Raw genomic sequence first — 21,625 nt, 5'->3', positions numbered from 1 at the left:
TATCGATCGAGCAACTGGAATGGTCAGCACGGCTAATCCAACCATCAAACAGGTCTGGGAAAAGCAACAGGTCTCCTGAGATTTGGCCACACACTGACTGACGGCAACTTACAGCAAGTCAACAAAATATCCCAGGATCCGACTGAGGGACAGTTTATCGAGAACGTCGATGAATACGTCAAAGAAAACCCCGTACTCGGTGCGTTCTTTGGCAAAGACAATCAGGGCTTTATTCAAGAGCTTGCTCGGGAGACAGTCTCCCTGGCTAATGACAAGACTTCGGCCCTGGGGCAGCCGGGAGTCTTGCCCAAGACCATCCAACTGACCTTGTACCAACAGGCAATCTACTGCGGTGAGTCTAACAGCGGTGTCTCCATCTTTGCCTCTTTACTGACCATTCATAGACGACAGTTCGTCAACCAAGAGAGAGGGCCGGTGGGAGAGCCAGAAGAAACTCGCTCTTCGCATTGCCCAAATTACCACCAAGCTTCTTCCTGAGGGCGAGGGTGTTGCATTGCGCTTCATCGACCAGGACGTCGGTGCGAACAATTCTTCCAACTTGGATCTCAGGTCTCTCGGTGGCATTCTGAACTCCATGAGCCCAAACGGCGATACTGCCATCGGGATCAATCTAAGATCGAAAATCCTTCAGCCACTGGTCTACGATAAACTCGCAACCAAAACTCTGAAGAGACCGCTCCTTGTTTCTATAATCACCGAAGGTGATCCTTCGGGCGAAGACAAGGACGAGTTGGCAAACGCAATAGTGGAATGTGGAAATAGGTTGGTGGAGGCCAGGTATCCTCGCGACAGTAAGTGGAAATGTTACCCTGGTTCTTGTCTTACTGATCGTACTAATGACAGTAACAGGTGTGAAATTCGTGATCGGTCCCCCATATCTCCGATTCTGCTTTCATACATTCCATTAGCAATACCACAGAAGTCCTTGACTGCTCGCACATATTTGCAACCTTCCAGGGCCCTGAGCGAGTGGACAAAATGAGCAGGATGGAAGAAGCTATTCAAGCCCTCGAGAAACAACAGATAACTGTGTTTAGGCCCGCAAGTCCCGAGTACAGACACGCGATTGCCAGCTCGAACCTTTTGCGCCGTTTTTCGAGGCCTGCCTGCGTCGTCCGACCCAAGTCAGCCACCGAAGTCCAGGCGGTCATCAGCCAAGCGCGCGAGAAGAAGCTCAAGGTGACAGTCAAGTGCAATGGCCATTCTTACGCCGGTCACTCGACAGCTGTCGAGGGCATTTCTCTCGACTTGCGGGACATGAAAAATGCATCGTTAGATATGGACTCCAAGATCGTCACCATGGACGCTGGATGCCGGTGGGGCATGGTGTATGAGACGTTAGTCATTGGGAAACACGACGGGTTTATCATCAACGGGGGGAGATGCCCGACTGTGGGTGTGAGTGGTTTCATCCTCGGTGGTGGGCTTGGTCCGTTTACCCGAAGCTTCGGGATGGGGTGTGACACGCTTGTGGAGGCGAAGGTTGTAACAGCTGATGGGAGGTTGATCACGGTCAGAGAGACGTCCAAGAAGGGGTCCCCGGAGGAGAGGCTGTTTTGGGCTCTCCAAGGCGCTGGCGCTGCCTGCTTTGGTGTTGTGGTGCGGATGAAGCTCAGGGTTCGGAAGCTGAGCAGCTTGAACGGATTTGTAGTGGCTGGGAGATACCAGTGGTTTCCCACAGGCGGGATTACTTATGACGTCGTGAAGGTAATGAACGCATTCTACCTGACAAACTGGCCGGATAAGATGACGATTGACTCGACTTGGATATGCGACCTCAGACAGTCAAACAAGGGCGGGGTCAGATTCAATATCTCTTTCAACGGCAGCAAGAGTGAATACGACAGGACCATCGAGAAGCTGCTTCAAGTTAGACCCACAGAAAATGATACTGTAGAGGAGGAAGTTAAGAGCTTGAAGGAGCAGCTAAAACGAAGGGCGCTCGCCTAGAAGTCGACACGGTATCTGTACGAAACCCTCGCAAGTCAGTGGTTGGAGGAAATGGAGCGAGCGTATCCACAGAACAAGACGTACGAGCTGTACAGCTCCTTTGTTTTCGGAAATGATGACAAGGGCACCATAGAGAAGGTTTCTGACACCATTATACGGTTGATGTTGATGGCGAGTTTCCGCAAAGAGTTTGACGGAGAACAGGTCAACTTCCTCGTCATATGGATTCACTCGGGAGGCAAAGCAACAAAGAGGAAACCGACCGATTCCGCCTTCTTCTGGCGGAAAGCAGTGTGCCACGCCTATGTTACGATCGAGTGGGTAGACAAGTGGATGGAGTTGGATATGAGGCGTTTCTTGGCCAGAGTGAAGAAGGAGCTTCGGACGCTGTCGTATAATGGGACGGCGGCATTCATCAACTTTCCTGACCGAGACTTCCCCACAAAATTCCACGAGCGGGCATAATATGGGGAGAGTCTCGCTGCACTTCGAGAAGTCAAGAAAATGTGGGATCCGCAAAACCTTTTTGCTTGGGCCCAGGGCGTTCGGCGTCCAGGTGATCCTGAGGAGGATAGGGGACGTGGTGATGAGGATGACGATGAGGCCAAGGCTGATAAGCTGGCTGCCGAGCAGTGGGAGAAGCAGGTGTGGGCGGTTCCTGAGACAAAGGATATGAATGCTGAGTTGAATGAGCTTGCGGACTTGGGCTATGATGACTTCTCAGATTAGGTAGTGACCAGAAAGTGGTTAGGGAACTATAGAAGAGTGAGAAAGAGGCCTTTGCAATATAGCTCCGACCGAAGGTCAGTGAAGGAAGCTTTGTTGAGTGTCGAGACATACCTCAAAGTAGCCTATGTGGAAGTGACATGATATCAGCCCATCAAGGGCAAACAGATGATCAATTATTTAGAGTCTTAGCTGTCAGACAGGGATATCACTTCTCCCAGCCCTAAAACAGTGTATAAGTCCGCCAGCAGTACCCTAACACTATTTCCAAAAACTAACCTTGCCCACCCAACTCCGCTCTCACCATCATCCAGACCATGGCCCACCACCAAAACACGTCGAGTTAATGATCGGGTTGAAAAGATACCAACTGACCGTCTTCCCAGCTGAGCCAGCAAAGTCGCACTCAAAATCCCCCTGAGCTCCAACTTTATCTCCCCCATCGCCCGCATGCTTGAACATCTCGATCGACCTCTGCACCACACGGTGAACATCATCGATACCGATCATAGCGAGGGCACCTTGGGGGTAGGTGACATGGCAGCCGAACGCGCAGGTTGAGTATTTGCCAATCTCCCGGTGAAAGTCGCCGACGATGGTCCTGCAAAGCATAAACGTTAGAGTAGCAAGGCTAGAGTCTGACTTGACTCACCAGTCCATATCGCCTCTGTTCAAACCATCTTCACCGCCACCACCAGAATCAGGCGAAAGGTTGTCGAGCATCTTCAGACAGTCATCGACCAGAGAGGTGCTGAGGTAGTTCAGGTAGGTCGAGACTCCACAGTGGTGGCCGACGGGGCTGTTCTGGGTACCAACGTGGAGGGCATTGGTTGTGGCTTGTGTGGCTGGCGCGGCTTGAACTTCAATGGCCAGGAACGCGGTCGCCGCGAGGCACAGGTTGGAGACGTGCATGATGGCAGCGGCGAGAGTGATTTTGTAATTTTGGCGATGACTCGATCTGTTGATTTCTGAGTGTGACGGAAAGGGACTGAGTAAATAGCCCAGTGAAGCGATTCTTGTACATATAAATACACGTGGAAGCCCAAGCTAGTCCACTGAACGATGCGTCACTATCTCAAGATGGCCACCTCATGACTGCGCTCTGACGGACAGTGGTTTGAGTTTGCGGGTTGTGTAAGGAAAATGAGGAGATCTCGGTCGTGAAACGGGCCTTGGTTTGCTCCGGGGAAGTGAAGGGTGGAGTACGGCCGTGTCAAAATTTCGCCGACCTTCCGACATTGGGTGACTGTTGTGATATGTTGCTCCCGTTTACGGTCAGCGGGCGGGGTGTGGTTTCTCAACAGCCTCACCCTTGCTGGCAAATGAACGGACCTTCCGCGTGCCCCCCGGTCAGTTGCGTGTACTTTCTTCTGACGTCTTGAGCGCGACATTGCATCTTGAGGTGCGTACTGAAATTAGTTTCTAGAAGGTCACCAATGTCAGTTTTTTGGAGCATATCAACTGGAGATTCACAACCATGGGGGTATGATATCAAATGCAGAAACTTCAACTTGACCACAACAGACATGTTAAATATCCCCATGCTCGACTACGGGCTTTCATAGAAGATCGCATGTTACGAACATCAATCACATATCGACGGCGAATTCGGTGAAAGGCGAGTGTATGCAGTTTCACAACTGAGCACATCCATTCCATCAAGGTTGAAGATCCACCGCCTGATTCATTTCATGATGTATCTCTAGGTCTATAATTCAGAGCAACCAACCTGCTGTGCCCAGGCACCTGATTCCCAGGCCCCAGTCTGCTCTGTACCTGCCAGGACCAAACAGCGAGGGGATTGAAGCCGGCCAAACAGTACCTAGTGAAGATCTACGTCACAAACGCAGGTCGTCTGAGGTATGCCTTTTTCTATCATTCAAAGTAGTAGCAAACCATAGTCATGGCCCTGGCGGAGAAGTGCGTGTGGCAGTTGTTGACAAAGCCACTGCGGCAACTCAGGAACAGCGCTCGGGTGTTCACACCTTTCAAAAGTTCCACGTCAACAGCATGTCCTGAATCTACTTCATGTGTTCGTGTATCACAAAGAAATAAGCGGAGACTGTTCACAGTCAGTTGAATTGGGAGAAAACACGTTGAGATGTAGCAGTGTAGTAACCCTAACCTGTTGTTGTTGTTGTGTCATGGGACCCACAAAAGGGTGTCAAAATAGTCAACCGGGCCCACTGGGTTCGGCCTTTTCCAGCCACCTGGGCAACTCACCCTCGTACAACAACAGAATTGACACCTTTTTGGCACCCCATACCTCATTTGACAAAGGGGCTCAGGGGCTCACCCCCCTGTAGTGGAGAGACAATGATTTGGGCGAAAGGTGACCAAGGAGCAAGATTGCCTCCATTTCTACATTTGCAGTATTTTTACTGAAGTGTATGGCCCGCTGGAAGTTGAGATAGGTACCAGGTATTTTCCTGGCCTAGAGAGGCCGAGCCATCTTCTGTTTCAGGTTTCTGGCATATCAACGTCGTGGGCGCTAAGCCACGATAATCTGCACCGTCCAGCTTCAGCCGCACAACCCCTCTTTCAGAGCATCATAATTGAGCCTTTTAAATTCTCTTGCCTTGAGATTCTACGACATCATATCATTGCTTTCATTGTCCTCAACCTTTGACCTATCAGGCTTTTTATACACGGTGATTCATTTCCAATTTCGTCTTCAAATGACTTCCTCTCCCCTACACCTCGATCTCCCCCTGCCACCACCCTCCGACACGACAGGCCCTTATATCCGCCTTTTGACTTTTTCTGATGGCCGCTGGTCTCTTGAGGTTGCTCCATTGGCAAGCACTCAGTACAAGGCTCTGTCCTATGTCTGGGGCGACTCGAGCAACCCTCTTACGATCCAATGCAACGGGGTTCAACTCCAAGTGACGAGACACCTCTATTGGGCATTGCAGCATCTTAGCGTCGAGTTTGTCAATGAGCGACTATGGATTGACGCGATTTGTATCGATCAGAACGAAGCAGCACCGGAAAAAGGACAGCAGCTTGATCTCATGGGTGAAATCTACACCCAAGCAGAAGAGGTCTTGATCTGGCTCACCGAGTCCTTTCTTCCTGACAACGTCAATCTCTGTTTCCAAGCATGCAAGAGCTACGCCGTGAAGTGGAGACAGAAGGAACTTACAATGAGGTTTCTTGCAGCGTTGACTATGACTGTCGTTACCATGGATGAGAACACAAACTTGAATCGAATACACAATGCCGCTACCGCGGCTGCGCTGAGAGAAGACACTTCCTTCACCGACGACATTGTGGTTGGTCTACTTCAGATTCTCCGGCATCCGTACTGGAGTCGTGTTTGGGTCATTCAGGAGATGAGCCTTGCTTCCAGATCACGGATTCTCACATCAAAGTGCACATTGGACTGGGACGACTTTAAGATCTTCATCCTCACGATGGAGCAGTGTCTGCCGTGGTTTTTGAGGGGCATGGGTCCAAACTTCCGTGCCTTGGATGAAACCACGAGATTGCAGAGGGATAACGAGCCTCGTGTCTTTTACAGCCTTTCCCATCTGCTGGTTCAATTTCGTTGGTCGTGTGCCAAAAATAACCGGGATAAGGTATATGGCTTAATTGGTCTCCTACGCCCCGATGAACGCCGGTTCTTCATGGATGATTTGCCAGGGCCCAAGTACGCGGTATCAACCGCTCAGTGTTACACACATATCGCATTCAAAATCTTGCAACAGTCGCAAGACCTGAGGTTGCTTGTTCAATGTAGCTCTCCCAGCTTCATAAAAAGAGACGATGATCTGCCATCATGGGTACCAAACTGGCAGTACGACTCGGAATGCCTTCCACGTCCTCGATGGGATCTGACAGAGGGAAACCCATACAACCGGACAGGAGATGTCAGACCTGCCCTATACAACGCTTACAACGCGTCCGGGGACTCCGAATGTCCACCACCACAGTTACGTGACAACAGTATTCTCATACTTTACGGAATGATCGCGGGGAAGATCACCGCGGTGTGTCGACCGATGGAAATTCACCATCTATTTGTTGGCCACAGGACACCCCGGGGAATCCTTAAACTCACAGCTCGCGCTTCTCAAGCAGATACCTTTCAAAGACTCAACAATGGCATCATGCGGAGCGTCTTATCAACCAGGTCAGGACTACTTATGCTGGCCATAACTTACTTCGAAAACTGTCTTCGAAAAGGCGCAGCAATGGGAATCCTTTTGGAGTATGCCGACCTAGCTCTCTCTGACGGGACCTGGCTAGGTAATAGGAGCGAGACAAATCCTTTGTATGCCATGTTTGAAACCTTGATGAAGGGCCCGAGAGGAGTCGAAATGGTTGATTCTCTCTTTACCGACTATCCAAATGAAACTTTTATCGTGGAGGCTATAGCACAGTTCCACACTCAGGCCAGATCTATACGATGGAATCCATTTCTCAGGCTACTAAGGCTGGCTGGACCTTTCTACTATTATCCATCGGCCTATCATCTACTACTTGGAATCAACTTCTTCGGTATGGGTAAAGTCCCGCCTTATCTACTGTGTTGGATAGGGTTACAGACCGCTGCAATAGTCTTTACCAACTTCGTTTTGGAATCCACCATCGCCAGCTATTTTGTCTCGGCTGTTGGGGGTTATCTTTTGAACAGTAGGTTATCCTACGTTCTCGGCATGCCATACAGATTGGATACCGTGCTTGCAACACCGCTTGACCAGGCACTGGCACGGCTAGACGATGGAAGATTAGCACTCGTACCGCATGACACGAAGGTTGACGATGATGTGGCGCTTTTGGCAGGGGGTCGTTCCCCTTTTGTAGTGAGAAGAGAGTACTGTAATCGGTTCAGACTTGTTGGAGACTGTTATGTAGATGGCATCATGCAGGGGGAAGCATGGCGAGAGTGGAAAGTGAGCGAGATGGAATTCATGTGATTAAAGCGGGAACACCATTCACTAGACGCACAAAGGGGTACCAACGCCTAAGATACATGCTTACTTATCTCGACACATCTTTTACATACTAAGAAACTGTTGGTACAATTCCCCTTGATCTTCACCTCTGTAGCGACAAGAAAACATGGTACGTTGAAGAGATGAAACCATTCCTCCACCCCCATTCCCACAGGCAGCACCCATACGAAAACCGCTGATCGTACATACTTAGGTAGCCAGATACATCATACCGGACCATTTTGACCTCCGTATAAGAGATTCTACTCCTCAATATCTTCTGCAAAGTCAAATAGTTAGCACCAGGAGCCTTTGATACTAAGACAAAAAAAACATATCGTTCAGGTGGGAGCCTTTCTTACCAAAGAAGCTTTCAGCAATCTGGAAGGCAGCAAACAATGCCAGATAAGCTGAGAGGTACTGCCCGTAAGAATACTCGCTCTCCGAGCCGTCTGAAATATCGATCAAGCCTTCATCACTCATCCAGCTGCGAATGCTTTGGACACCAGTGATTGCAATTACACCCAGTGCCACATTCAGTCCAAGCAGGGCTAGTCGAATGCACCATACCATGAAACGACGCTTCTTCCTATCCTCAGTCGCCCAAAGATGACGTAACAGTGTCAGCTTGCTGCAAACAATCAGCACAATTCCCCAGATGAACAGTGACTTGCTCGAAAGTGAACTGGTCTCGGTTTCCGGCGTTTCCACATGCATTTGTTGAATGAGGCTGGGTCTTGTGGAGTTTGCAAAGAAGCAGCTTGCTGGCAGGATTTGCAGGGGCGTTTGATGGTGGATTTCGGGGATTTTGTTCTCGGCAGCTTGTCCATGTCCGAATACCACAACACCGGTGAAGATGACATGAAGGGAGATAAGTCCAGCTCTCAATGTTGTTGCCAGAATCTTTTTCTTTTGGAAGTAATTGCAGTGAACAAGGAGGGCGTTGACATGGGTGATGGAAGAGAGAATCAGCCAGTGTTTGATGATGTTGAGGTGGTAGGTTGAGAAGCTGCACCACTCTTCAAGCGCAGCTGTGCTAATTGCAATGCCAAGGACAATTTGCTGATCGCTCCACGAGACCAGGATCTTGTTGAGAATATGGTGGACTCTCTTTGCTGGTTTTCTCCTGTATGGTCCTGTTAGCACCTTGAATCTCGAACATCGGCAGCCTGGATGTAACACTTGCCCTGAACAAATTTCCACTAGGTCCAACACGTGGATGAAAAAGGCAATGAGAATGGACACGACAAATGCCATCATTACGGCGAGGAGTATCTTAGTTTTGTCAGCATAAGTGCCAAATTGTAGCAGAGATGGAAGTGAAGAACTCACACCGGGCCCGGCGATGTCAGGATCTGCTCCGACTTGCTCAATCTCTTCAAGGGCACTGACGTTGCCAGAGTCAAAGTTATTTGCCGAAAGGTTTCCAAAGAAGTTACTCCTGACAATCTCGAAGTCGCAGCTATAGCCATTTTGTCCCCTTGGAGCGCATACGTTGTTTCCCATGGCGGCTTGTGTTGAATTCAAGTGTGGAAATGTAATTACGTATGACAACTGAATGGTTCGATGCTAGGCAGGTAGGCAATCGGTCGAATGAAGGCAAGGGGTGAAGAAGATGTGACGCTGTTGAGAACACAGTCTAATTAATAGAAGACATCACCACCTGTTTATACTTCTCCTCTACTCAAAAGCTCCGTAGCCTTGCGAGATCCCAGACCCATTGGCGCCCTTCCAGTTCATTTTACCTGACCCCTGAGCAAGCCACTAAGCCTAGGCGTTCACACCTCCCTCCCACACAGACTTTCGAATCAGCCATATTTAATCTTTAAAGCCCCTGAAGTGGTTGCATCATCAAGCATGAGGGTGCTTCGTAGCAATCTGGGTCGAGTGAAGCTATCGCCAAGAGCTGAGACCCTGCATGAACGTCTCCAACAAGAACGCCACATCATGCACAGGCGCGTGGTTTCGAAGCCTCGCTGCAAGATGGTATCGATGAATAAAGCAGAGAATTGTCTGTTGAGCCTGGATATAATGCGACAGACATTCCTGTGTTTATGTCTGCCAAAGATTCTGGATGAGCATCTATCAGGTACCTAGGTGAATGTGGTGAACCCGAGGCAGAAGAAAAAAGTGATAATATTCTGAGAACTGTGGAAAATACAGAGGAGTGGCATGGAGCGCAACGAATATACCTCAAACGTCTCATAACCTGACCCACAGAGGGAACAAATCAACCTTCTGCATTGTCTTGCCTTAGTTTGGGACAAAGCCCGATCATTGCGCATGCACAGATTCTTGGCAGCAGTGTCAATCTAAGATATTTATTAATAGTCAGTGAAGGCGCATAGAACTCAGGACCGGCGAGGCATTGAGACCAATCACATGGCGCAAGGCTATGAATCGGAGAGGTGGGTGTGGTGTCTCAGAGCAGTAGCCAATCAGGCTGTGTCCTTTTTCCAGAATATCATCCTTTCTCTAAGGCTTCTATGCAGGTCCCAAGGACAGACACGGGAACGCGCTCAGGGTCCACCCCACAACCAAAATGCCGCTACGTGGCACAGTTGGGAGTGCGGTAATGACCGATGTTTCGAGAAAAAGTCGTACGGATGTATTCGTCTCGGTGAAAGTTGTTTCTTCATCAGCTAGTTAACTCAAGTCAATGCAAGTCAGTAGGTGCCAGCTGCCCGAAGAGTCAGGTTAACCCCCACAATCAAGATGATGCCACATGGCACGGTTGGTCCTCCGCTCATAACCGGACGCCGTTTTGGCACCTGGCGGGTGATTTTGATGTCAAATGGCCGTTTGAAGCATCTCGGCACTGTGGACAGCTGGGCAACATGTCTTTTGGATCGTTCTGAAACGCAGGAGGCCTGCCTGGTTGAGGAAGGCTAGGTGGGTACCTATGTTTGCTGAAGTTCGTTTGATCATTTTGAGTGGACCCATGAGGCCCTACAGCCGAGACATTATACCACCGTATGACTAGTCCTGACTACCAACAAAAAGGGGACCCTGAAAGGCAGTCAGAAGAGTTTGCATCAATACAGACAGACAGGAGATGTGTGTCGAATCTCCCAAACCGTGACAATCGCCGTATCACTTTTCTCCCATCACAATCATCGCAACCGGTCAGCTCACCTGACAAGTCCAGGTAGCCTATTATGTTAGCCCTGCCTTGAAAAGTGCTCGTTTCAATTCTGATCACACCTGAATAGATGTGTCGGCCATCGGAGCATGAGGTGAATGTCGCGCTCAAACGCAGACTCGCAATACTCGAACACTCAAACATTCAAACACCTTTCCCTTAAAGTCAACATCTATCATGTGAAAGATCCCGTCCACTATAAATCCAGCGCTTCCTCTCACAAGAAATCCACCCCCTTCATGTAAACTAGCGAGAGAGCAATCATACGTTGTATGGTATGTCAACAGTCAACTACATCAAGATGAATTTCAACTCTCGTGTCGCAGGCTTCCTCCTTCTTTTTTTCTGCAACCATCTCCATGAAACTGTCGCTCAGTCGTCCGCTTCTACCATTCCTAATTCCATTCCAACAACCGATTCTACATTTTTGGCGACTGGGATAACAGCCTTGGAAACATGCCAAATTTCGTTGTGCAACTGCTCCACAATGACCACAACCCACATCTTTACGTCTTCCTCGAAACTGTGGCTTGGTGTAAGTGCCTACCTTACTCACCATCGTTCTACGAGGTAGAGAAGCCCACCTGGCGGTGATGCGGCTACGACGAGTACGCTAGATCTTCTCCAGGTCTCCAACGCTATAATCAACCAATGTGTCAAGATTGGCTATTCGGGGTACTATGGCTGACCCACCAACCACACACATGCTGCACGTACCTATATTGTTATGTCGTATGCCAACTGCGATGACTCGCCGACCAAGCATCCGTTTACCTATGGCGATCAGGGTTCGATGGGTGGGGGCGTTGAAAGTGAAGGGTAATCCTCCTTGGTAAGACTGGAACTTTGGGAGGCTGATGGGCTTCTTGTCAAGACATCATAGCGAGTAGCTCGAGGTAGCAGTTGAGAGGCTTGATGGCCCGACAAAATGCAATGCCACTTATTTCTTGGAGTCTTGGGAACAACATCCCAAAATTTGCCGTCAACTGATCCCCTGTATCATTTTCCTAACCTGCCGGAAGTCAATCTCCCCTCCTTTCGGCTCCCGGCAAGAACCCCAATCAAGTCGATATGACTGCCAACAACGTTACATGCGGGTATTATACACCAGACCCATGCTTCAACCATCCATGCAAGATCTCTCCAAACGAACCGTTTTAATATCCCAGTGCGGGAGTTGACCACATGTTTTTCTTCTGGCATTCTTCACTGAGATAATCATATTTCGATCCTTGCATATGTCCAAAGTGTGTTGGAGTCCGAGGCCACTCTATCTGCTGTCCCCCGTTGATTAGCCAATACAGCTTCTCTTATGGTTTCCGCTTGTTAAGTGCATTTAACGGTTCTTGTGTAACACTCACCCGGTTCCAGACTTCCTGTTCTATTGTTTGTTGGAGAAGTGAGGGGAAGCGGTCCCGGCAGAGGATGATCGACTTATATCCCACCCAAGGCATGTAGTAACAGCCAGATAAGAATATGCCTACCCCGAACTGTCCCTCCCACCCAGAGGTCTCCTCATCCTCTATCTAAACCTGGGTGTGGTGTTGCCTCTCACCATTTCCCTTCTCCCACCATCACCATCCCCAGCTTCCGTATAGAGTACACCTTCGCCGGCCCATCAACCACCCACTATGGCCCACCCGACCCCCAAACCACCTCCCGCCCCCTTTCGCAGTAACTTCCTCGCCGAAAAGCGCATCATAACCATCTGCTTCTTCATCGCCCTCGGACAATTCCAATACGGCTACGACTCCGCCGCCATCGCCGGCTTCCAATCCATGCCCGCCTTCCTCCGCGTCTACGGCTACGAAGACCCCACCAACCCCATCGGCCTCAACATCTCCACCGACGTCCAGCGCCTGATCCAATCCCTCATGAACGTCGGCGGCTTCCTCTCCGCCATCGTCATGTACGCCTCCCACACAAAACTCTCCCGCCGCATCGGTCTCTGGCTCGGTTGCGGTTTCGCTTTCTTGAGCGTAAGCCTCATGATCGGGACAACCTCCCTAGGTGGCTTATACGCAGGCCGATTACTGCTTGGAGTAAGCAACGGGTTTTTCGTCCCCTACAGCGTGACGTACATGACGGAATCTGCGCCAGCCTTGCTGAGAGGGCCGATTGTGGGGATGAGCACCTTTCAAACCTCCCTCGGGGCGCTGTTTGGGATTTTGGTGGATAATTACTGCAAGATATACCCTGGGAACGCACCTTGGCAGGTTCCCCTGGGGGTGATGTACATTGTTCCGACAATCTTGACGATTTTGTTGGCTTTCTTGCCGGATACACCCCGTTTCTACGTCACCCAAGGGCAGGACGAGAAGGCGATCAACGCGGTGAGACGGTTGAGGGGTATCAAAGACGAGGCGTATCTCCGGGCAGAGGTGGAGGATATCAAGAGTGCGTTTTTGCTGGAGCAGGAACTGCATTCGGGTGTTCATCTTAATGATATGTTTCGGGGTCCGGATTTGAGAAGGACATTGCTCTGCTTCGCAACGACGATTGGGGGGACGGCGACGGGGGTGACGTTTATGGCTGGGTTTTCGGTGTATTTGTTTGTGCAGGCGAGGGTTGGATCGCCGTTTGAGTGGGTGATGATTTCGCTTGCGATTGCGCTGACGGGAAATATGGCGGCGTTTCCGGCGATGAGGTATTTTGGCAGAAGAGAGCTGCTGATCGGGACGTCGGTGATCTCGGCGGGGATGATGTACGGGATGGCGATTGCATATACTGTTTCGGCGTGGACAGATCCTGCGGCGAGCAGAGCGTTGGTCGCAATGAGTATCGTGTTTACTTGGATCTATGGCATTGGTCAGGGGCCGGTTATGTGGGCGTTGTCGACGGAGATCCCCTCGCAGAGGTTGAGATCGCAGACTGTCGGGACGGCTTCGGGTCTCAACTTTATCGTTGGATGGGTCGTGTCGTTCTGTACACCCTACTTCATCAACCCAGATAAACTGGGATGGGGGCCGAAGTATGGGTATATCTGGGGGTCAAGCAATCTGGTCCTTGCTCTCTGGGCATTTTTCTATGTGCCTGAGACAAAGGGGAGGAGCTTGGAGCAGTTGGAAGAGCTGTTTGAGAAGGGGGTGAGCGCGAGAAAGTTCTCGTCCTATGTTGTGGAACGCCAGCTCGTCGAGGATTCTGTTGGCGGGGTACCTGCAGAGAAAGAAAAGGCTACCACGGTGCAGGTAGATGATGTTGAGAAGAGATGAAAGACCTGGTTGGCAAACGAAGAAGATTTGGCTCGGTGGATTTAGCTTGAAGAATCGACCTAAAAGCTTGAAATGTTCCTCAAAGTCACCAGATCATTGCTCATCCTCCGACTCCCCTTCTGCAAATTCCTCATAGCGTCCCGATGGCGTGTAGGATACTTGTTTTCCAAGCTTGCTCAGGTAGTGTCGAATGACCATGCCTACGGCCCCTTCTTCATTCTGCTGAGCCTTTGCACGTCCCCAGTCAAAGTCAGATTCGTCTTCTCTTCGCACCCGGCTTTGCGCAAAGTCCAACATGACGACCCGGTAAGTCTGCCTCGGCGGATCTGCATCATTGTTATCCGCATCTTCCCTCTGGCATGATGTGACGAGAAAGTTTTCGAGTCGAACATCTGTGTTCAGAACTCGCGTGGTCTCCCAATGATCGAGCGATCTCAACGGCTTGGTCGACAACTCCCTGCAGATCCTCAGCCGGGGCCATGGCGTCGATATTTCGGAGTGTGAAGCTATCAGGGAGATACTCGAGCAAGATTCCCTGCACGCTGAAGAGGTCTCTGAACTTCTCGCCCTCCATAGTAGGTGGTGCAATATCAAGCTCAACGGCAGCCATCAAGCGTGGTATTATTGTGCCCTAGAGAGGCTAGAGACGTTTGTAAACAGCAGTCTCGCCGTCGTACATGTTAAGTGTCTGGTGGACAAGAAATGTCTCATCCTGGCCAATGCTCCAATCCTCGTCGGTTTCCTGATATTGGTTTTCTCTGAGTTGTTCAAGAAACTTCTCGGCCTCGTGGCTTACAGCAAAATTTGCGTACTTAGCAGCGGTTTCCTCGGTCCATGGATCGACACCTTGATCGGAACGCTGCTGTGCAGCAATGCGCCAGTCGAAGAGTTTTAGAAAGGCCGTCTCCTTGACACGGTCTGAGCAGTCGCTCAGAACATCGACAGGCATACAGCAGGAAAGTGTCCAGGGTTGCTGGAGCTTCTTAATCCTGACGCGTAGCAATTGAGTTTCGTCATCGCTCTGTTTCAAGTTCTCTATTGCAGGTCGAAGGGTTAGCACACTTCCCATTTCATATGGGCAGAATACCAGTGTTCTGAGGTCAATTTCTTGGGAGAGCATGGCGAAATTGACAAATTGAGGGGTCGGAACGCGGTTGCGGCGGTTCAAAGCCTGGCAAGCAAACACAGCAGGCATCAGCGGGCCCGTGCATGATTCCCATCACTTACCACGAGAGCGCGCGAAACCATATTTTCATCGGATCATGAGAACAGCAACTCCTACTCCGTATATTTCCTTCGAAATCAAGAACAGCAAACAAGGGTATCTAAAAAAGACATCCACCAAACTCAGACTACCTGCTCACACCAGCTGATCGCTACGCAGCCCACCTCCCTCCAGCTCCCACGCTTCAACACCGCGCGACACATCCACCATCCACCATCAACTCCTCAATACACTCTGCTTTGGCTTAGGGCCACCCGGCCTCATCCTCGTAGTACCCCGAACCGCTTGAAGACCTCTTTTTCTTGTCCTTCTTCCCCTTCACGACCTCTTCGACAACAGGGCCTGGGCCCACGGATGCAGTGCCAGCAACAATGCCAGTCGTGGATGCTGCCTCGTCCTCAGTGGTATCGTCCCTATACCTGTCCCCATCGTCCACAAACAGCCTGGCATCCGGGTCTGCGCCAGAGAAGTCCTCGCTCTGCTTTCTCGACAGCCAAGACGGGGTCTTCCACTGCCACTTTGGCATTGTGACATTCGGAGCAGGAACCTCGGGCAACGCAACGCTTGGCACTGCGAAGGAAGGCGCAGAAACCGTCTCATACCATGGGATATCTGGCGTGTGCTCCGGCCTCAACCTGCCACCGCAGTGCGGGCAGTCAGGGTCAAGAACTTGCCAAGCGGTGTACTGGATCAAGCCATGAATAGCCAAGCCAGCAATCAGCTCTCTGATTGCCATGTAAAAATGGATGCCACTATATCTTCTGTCAGTATACATACTTTCCAAATCAAGACATTCTGGTCAAAACTCACAAGTTGACCAGCAAAGGAATCGTTCCATATGCAGCCAGCATCACCAACTCCGCCCTTCTCAGATCATCAACAACTTCAGGCCCAGGTTCAGGTTTCGGCACATCGCCCTCATCGCTACCCTCCTCCGCAGGCTTGCCACGATGATAAGGCTTTCCGGTGATGGTCTCAATAACCGTCAACCCCAACACAACCAACAACCCAGCCGCCAAGCCAGCATCCACCAAAAAGATTAGTATCCGATGGGTAAACACAGAGTCTTTCTCTTCTGCCTCATCCTCGTCATCATCAGAAGGCGTGATCCTCCCGCGATGGCCGTGCTGGCCATGCTGTCTCCCATGCCCCTCAATATCATCCCCATACCCTTCCCCACTCACCGCCCTCTTCTGCCTCCTCTCCTTCTTCTTCAGCTGCAGCAAAATAAAAACACCGACGCAAGCCGAAACAAAAAGCGGCGCGAGCCCAACAGCAGGAATGGCATTCTGGGATATCACCCCATGAGCAATCAGCAGCGGCAGGGCGGGGAGGAAAGAAAGTGCTGTGATGAGGCGGGGTGTGCGTTGTTGTGGGGACAGACAGGATGGGTTGTGGTACTGAGGCGGTCTGGGGTGATTGGTGGTGGAGGCCATTTTGTGTGTCTTGGTCAACGCATCAAATGGATGCCGCCTTGTTGCTTCAAATGTCCCATGAAGGAAAAAGAAATACTGAAGAGAGAAGAGGCCGTTGGGCAGAAAATTATATCTGCCAGAAGAGGGGTGATTCGGTCAGGGAGGTTGGTGATAATGCACTTGGTGGTGCGGCGTGCTGCGTGGTGTGTTGTTTGCCTTTCCAAGTGGGGGGGATTTCTCTTATCGTGGGTTTTGGAGGGTAAGACAGGTCTTGGCGTTAGACCCTTGGAGGGGTCGTTTTGGGAGGTTCTGGCCAATGGGCAGGGGATCACTGATCAGGAAGTGGGCTCACGGCGCTGTAGTGATTTTCACGTGAGGATGGGCCGTTGTGACTCTGCAGAAGGTGGGGACACGGGGAGAATGTTGGCTTGTGCTGAACCCCTGAAGTGGATCACGAAAGAATAAACAAAGAATTATGTCGCTAGGGTAACAGATAGGGGCATGACTAACTACAAATCATTATCATACAAAGCAGATTACCGACATTATGCTTACCTTAACAACCACCTTTTTCACCAAACCATTATCGTATACGAGCATCTCGCTTCTGGGCTTCAGGATGACCAGCATCCGCCTTCATCACCCCTTATACCACGCCAACCCAGAAGTAATCCACCCCAGCAATTGAAACAGCGCAAACCACGAACCAGCATCAGCCGCGACATCCTGCCACTTCATCGCAACATCCTGCCGCGACACCTGCCTCTCGAAACTCGGAAACTGCAGAAACAAGCTCAACCAGCACAGCCCTGATGCTCCCTTTGCATCAGATGTGTCGCACTGCAAATCCATCGAGGGTGTTGTCGATATGGAGAGGTGGTAGTCATACGCCGGTGCATGGCCCAACGCCTCGCGGTAGTTGAGTCCGAGATTCAGAGCAGTCATACCGTTGGCATTGATAAGAACCATGCGGGTGTAGCCGTTCTCTAGTGCTTCTCGGACTGTCAATGTTGGGTCGTAAACGGCGATCCAGAGGCTGGGGGAGAGAACGCGGGAGGCGTCGGTGCGGGCTTTGGTGGTGTCATCTGTTTTCTGTGTCAGCTTTCAGGTATATTCGGGGTTGAGGAGGGGGCTAACTGACAGGTAAAGAACGCTTGGACGATCATTTGGTATGTTGGCATTGGAGACACCATCGAGAGGGACGACGTCAGAGTGAAGGCGCGGTAGCTGGTGTTTTGCCACTCAAAGTCTTCGATTCTGTCACTCCATCTGTTGCTGCATTGGCAAGATCCGGTGTATGATGTTGAAGTGATATCGCAGTCTGGGGCGGTTTCGTTGTGCCATCCCAGGAAACACTTGGGGGGTGGGTCAACTTCGAGGTTGGCCTGCGATGTCCAGTCGGCTCGTTGGAAGAGGGTGATCGAGGGGAAGAGAACGCTGTCCTGCGAGGTTTCAATACTGATGAGACAGTGGTTCAAGAATAGGGTGTGAAGTTGGGGGTGACCTACCACAGTATCACGATCAAACGTAATAACGTTCCGCCTGCGCTCGGGATCCCAGAGACTCCAGTACAGAATGGGTAGCGTGACCGCCGCCGCGAACAGGGTTATGACAGTACTCCCCAAGTTGCGGCTATACTTGCTTTTCAGTCGAAGCCACAATGGCTTGTTGCGCTCAGTGGTAGGTGATGCCAACAGCAGCAGGAAGGATACTGCGATGGTACCGGTGACTGACAAGACCCATACTCCAGAGAGGACGGCGATTATGACGGGAGAAGACGGTGCTAGTGCGATCACCAGCGCACCAGAAATGCTCAACCAAGCTAGCCAGCCGACCACAAACCATCGAACACGATGGCTCCGCAGAATGGCCACCCGGTCGCTCTGCGAGGTCGGCATTTTGGGATGGAAGGTATGAAAATCGAAACAGAAAAGCAAACCATCAAAGCAAGAACTGATCGCTGATTACCGAGTCTATCAGGTCGGTTTGATATTTGCTCGCTCTGCCATACTTGTATAACTTTGCAATTTTGATGGCCGCCTGAACTGGCCAAAAGGTTCAGCTCCGAAATGCCGTTTGGGGGCCTTTCTGTTGGCTTCCCTGCCAGGAACACCAATGAACACGAAAGCTCTGGCAAGGCTAGAAATATTTTCCCTTTTTGTGCCACCGAGCATTTCAGGGTCCAACACCGGACGAGCTGACAAACAGTAAACGCGCGCTTGTGAGCTCAGAAAAAGAATCTCGGCCTGCGCCGAACGCCACATCTGACCAGGCTACCTATAGCGACCGGTAGTTAGAAACAGCCAAGTCCTTTTCCCTGCATGCCGAAATTTTGTCTCTTCTTGTCGAGTCGGTACTGCGCGATGATAGAGCGTCAGATATGGTCATTCCTCAGCGCAAAAGGTGGCAATGATCATAAAGCCGCCGTCGCGTATTCCCAACTATTTTAATCTCCCAAACGCTGATGGCTTTTCGAGGCTGCGGCATCTTCCGTTTGAACACAACACCAATCTCTGAATCGACTCAGCAAGGCTTCACCACCGCAGGATAAAACCCACCTATACCACCCACCCCGATGACTTCATTGTTCCCTCCTCAACACAACCACCTAAACACCATCCAACAGGCACCATGCGCCTCCTCCTCCTCCCCCTCCTAGCTGTCACAGCAACAACAGCCCAAAGAATCTTCATCAACCAAGTCCCCCTCTACTCCTCCCTTCCCCCCTGCGCCGAAGCCCCTTTGTCCAACATCGTGAGGAACATGGTCTCCGGCTGCGGCGACGGCGGCCGCACAACCTCCTACTCCTGCTTCTGCGCCTCCAGCTCGATAAAATTCAAGAGTATAATCAGCAGGGCCGCCTCATCAAAGTGCATGCCTTCCGAGCCGGAAGCTACTGCTTCTGCGCTGGCTGTGTTTGATAGTTATTGTCATCTCTCACCGCAGGCTGCACCTACGCAGACGGCAATGTTCCCACCGGCTGAGAATAGACCGCTGTTTTCGAGTGAGTCCGAAATCACCACCACGACTGAGGTTTTGACTGTGGGGCTCACGACAGGCGAAGTAGATACTAGTGAAAGTGTGACGGCTGCTTCTTCTTCGTATGAGGCGAGGGTCACGGGTGGTGGTGGTGGAGAGGGGAGTTTGTTGGTGCAGCAGAGACCGGGGCCGGGGACGGTTTTGTCAAGTCCGAGTAGGACGCAGTTTGCTCCTATTCCTTCGGCTAGTATTGCTTTGTCGGGGGGGGAGAGAGTTGGTACCGGCCAGTGGCTGGCGTTCTATTCGGTGCTATGGGGTTTGAGTCTGATGGTATTTTGAGGAATGGACAGGGTGTTTGATGTGAACTCTGGTTTGGTAGGAGCTGGACTTCCACACCTGGGGGCTTTGGATTTCTGTGTTCGCTTTAGATTTGGCCATCTTTCTCCTTCATAAAGACTTTAATGACTTGCGTCATCAAGAGAGCAACCCTCCCTAATGTCTTTCCAGAGTCTCTGAACATCGTCGCCTCCAGCGCATTCACGGCTCTCATATCCCATTCATCTTACAGTCCAGTGACAAGTTCTCAAGCCTCCTTGCAGCTCCCCCTCAGTTGTACTGTCCGTCAAAAGAAAGAAGAACAAGAATCCAAAACGAGCAAAAGAGATGTGACAAGGGTGGGATTCGAACCCACGCCTCTTGCGAGACCAGGAAATACTCTAGGAGTAATTTAATTCAAGTGGGCCTGAACCTGGCGCCTTAGACCGCTCGGCCACCTTGCCGTATGTTGTGATGATGCTGGGTGAGGGAACTAGGTACCAAGACGAGAAATTGAGCTGCGCTTACTGACCAAGAGGCAACATGTCCAAGTGACAACAGACTTCAAACGAAGACAACGCCTTGAACCAAGCCTGATCGTCTTGTCTACATGTTGAAAGTTACAGCAGCACACTTGTGGTGCTGTAAAGCCGTTATCCGACTCGACTTGAAGGAGGGGGGGTTGCGTTCTGTCCACGCGACGCTGGCCATCTTTGTCTAGCATCTCGTGGGGCTCACATTGCTATTTCCTGAATTGTCTTCAAGATATTGCAGGTCTGCCACTGATAGAGCAACTGTGCAAGGCTTTTTGTGAACCCAGTTGTTGGTATATTTCGACGTGGCGGAGTTGGGTTTCGCTCAAGTTTCGTCGACAGAGGTTTCCGGTTTTTGAGATTTCGGTAGGCAGGCTTCAAGACGACTGATGTTATCATGTCAGTAATACAGCTATCACCAAAAAAAAATTAGGAGTAAGAAGAGAAAGATGAATGAAGACCTTGCGTCGCCAGCCAAAAGGCAGGACGATGACATTGTTGGGCAGCCCGGTGATTAAGTCGCTCTCTGGGAGCAAAATTCGATTTCATCCTTTACCGATCCAGTTTATTAGAGTTTGGAGGTGCTGTGGGTATGTAGAATGACAGAGAGGAGGAAAAACACGGATTCTGGATGGAAAAAGATTAGAACTAGCCAGCAGCCTGGAAAGCAGAATGAACTCCGGGGGCTTGAGAGTTAGAGTCTACCTCGAGAGCCAATGGGATGGGAAGTCAATGATCCGGAGCCATATCCGTCCCAGCCGGGGTATTCTTTGACGGCGTGCCTGTGCCGCCCGCGAGCTGCACAGGTCATGCCCGGTCTTGAAAACAAACAGTGGTCGGAGGGGGGGTGCGACGGGGAAGTATCCGGCATCCGGTATGGAATCTCTTCATCGATCCGGTCCTCTATTGGGTCGTCTAGATCTTGTGCGGCTTTAGGGGAGGTAGCAGGCCACCAAGTTCAGGCTGGGGGGATGCCACTATCCAGTTATAGCAATTGGTACTTCAAGTTTGCTTTGTCCGGGCAATGTCAATTTTCCGGAGAACAAGTGTCCTATCTAGGTGCACGGTGAATGCGTTGTTTGTTTCATCTTGGCCTTTTTGTAACTCCGTTTCTTTTGTTTGTTCACACCACCAGACCACGCCCACGGCTGCCTCACTGATGTCGGC

General features: G+C 50.8%; 7 protein-coding genes across 7 annotated transcripts, besides 1 other annotated feature; 3 read left to right on the top strand and 4 right to left on the bottom strand.

Annotated features, from left to right (window-relative positions):
• Positions 1–406: 406 nt before the first annotated feature.
• PODANS_2_4770 (uncharacterized protein) lies at positions 407–2,436 on the top strand (the record flags this gene model as incomplete). The annotated part of the gene is made up of 3 exons (XM_001911200.1): positions 407–870; positions 1,005–1,890; positions 1,975–2,436. Coding segments are annotated over 3 exons (1,812 nt in total), but the record flags the coding sequence as incomplete, so codon positions are not given.
• Positions 2,437–3,003: 567 nt separating this feature from the next.
• PODANS_2_4765 (uncharacterized protein) lies at positions 3,004–3,609 on the bottom strand (the record flags this gene model as incomplete). The annotated part of the gene is made up of 2 exons (XM_001911199.1): positions 3,004–3,298; positions 3,350–3,609. The coding sequence occupies 2 exons, from the start codon at positions 3,607–3,609 to the stop codon at positions 3,004–3,006; spliced, it is 555 nt and encodes a 184-aa protein (XP_001911234.1).
• Positions 3,610–5,375: 1,766 nt separating this feature from the next.
• Positions 5,376–7,619, top strand: PODANS_2_4760 (uncharacterized protein; the record flags this gene model as incomplete). Its single annotated transcript, XM_001911198.1, has 1 exon — positions 5,376–7,619. One exon carries the CDS (start codon positions 5,376–5,378, stop codon positions 7,617–7,619), a length of 2,244 nt encoding a protein of 747 aa, XP_001911233.1.
• Positions 7,620–7,955: 336 nt separating this feature from the next.
• PODANS_2_4750 (uncharacterized protein) lies at positions 7,956–9,143 on the bottom strand (the record flags this gene model as incomplete). Its single annotated transcript, XM_001911197.1, has 1 exon — positions 7,956–9,143. One exon carries the CDS (start codon positions 9,141–9,143, stop codon positions 7,956–7,958), a length of 1,188 nt encoding a protein of 395 aa, XP_001911232.1.
• A 3,267-nt stretch (positions 9,144–12,410) lies between these two features.
• On the top strand, positions 12,411–13,991 carry PODANS_2_4740 (uncharacterized protein; the record flags this gene model as incomplete). The annotated part of the gene is made up of 1 exon (XM_001911196.1): positions 12,411–13,991. The coding sequence occupies one exon, from the start codon at positions 12,411–12,413 to the stop codon at positions 13,989–13,991; it is 1,581 nt and encodes a 526-aa protein (XP_001911231.1).
• Positions 13,992–15,460: 1,469 nt separating this feature from the next.
• PODANS_2_4730 (uncharacterized protein) lies at positions 15,461–16,652 on the bottom strand (the record flags this gene model as incomplete). Its single annotated transcript, XM_001911195.1, has 2 exons — positions 15,461–15,968; positions 16,027–16,652. 2 exons carry the CDS (start codon positions 16,650–16,652, stop codon positions 15,461–15,463), a joined length of 1,134 nt encoding a protein of 377 aa, XP_001911230.1.
• Positions 16,653–17,270: 618 nt separating this feature from the next.
• Positions 17,271–18,529, bottom strand: PODANS_2_4725 (uncharacterized protein; the record flags this gene model as incomplete). The annotated part of the gene is made up of 2 exons (XM_001911194.1): positions 17,271–17,716; positions 17,773–18,529. 2 exons carry the CDS (start codon positions 18,527–18,529, stop codon positions 17,271–17,273), a joined length of 1,203 nt encoding a protein of 400 aa, XP_001911229.1.
• Positions 18,530–20,276: 1,747 nt separating this feature from the next.
• Positions 20,277–20,389, bottom strand: a tRNA (tRNA-Leu).
• Between the last annotated feature and the right edge of the window lie 1,236 nt (positions 20,390–21,625).

This window comes from Podospora anserina, chromosome 2 (assembly GCF_000226545.1).
Source record: "Podospora anserina S mat+ genomic DNA chromosome 2, supercontig 2".
NCBI lineage: Eukaryota > Fungi > Ascomycota > Sordariomycetes > Sordariales > Podosporaceae > Podospora > Podospora anserina.
This window is presented reverse-complemented; position numbering and strand designations above follow the sequence as displayed.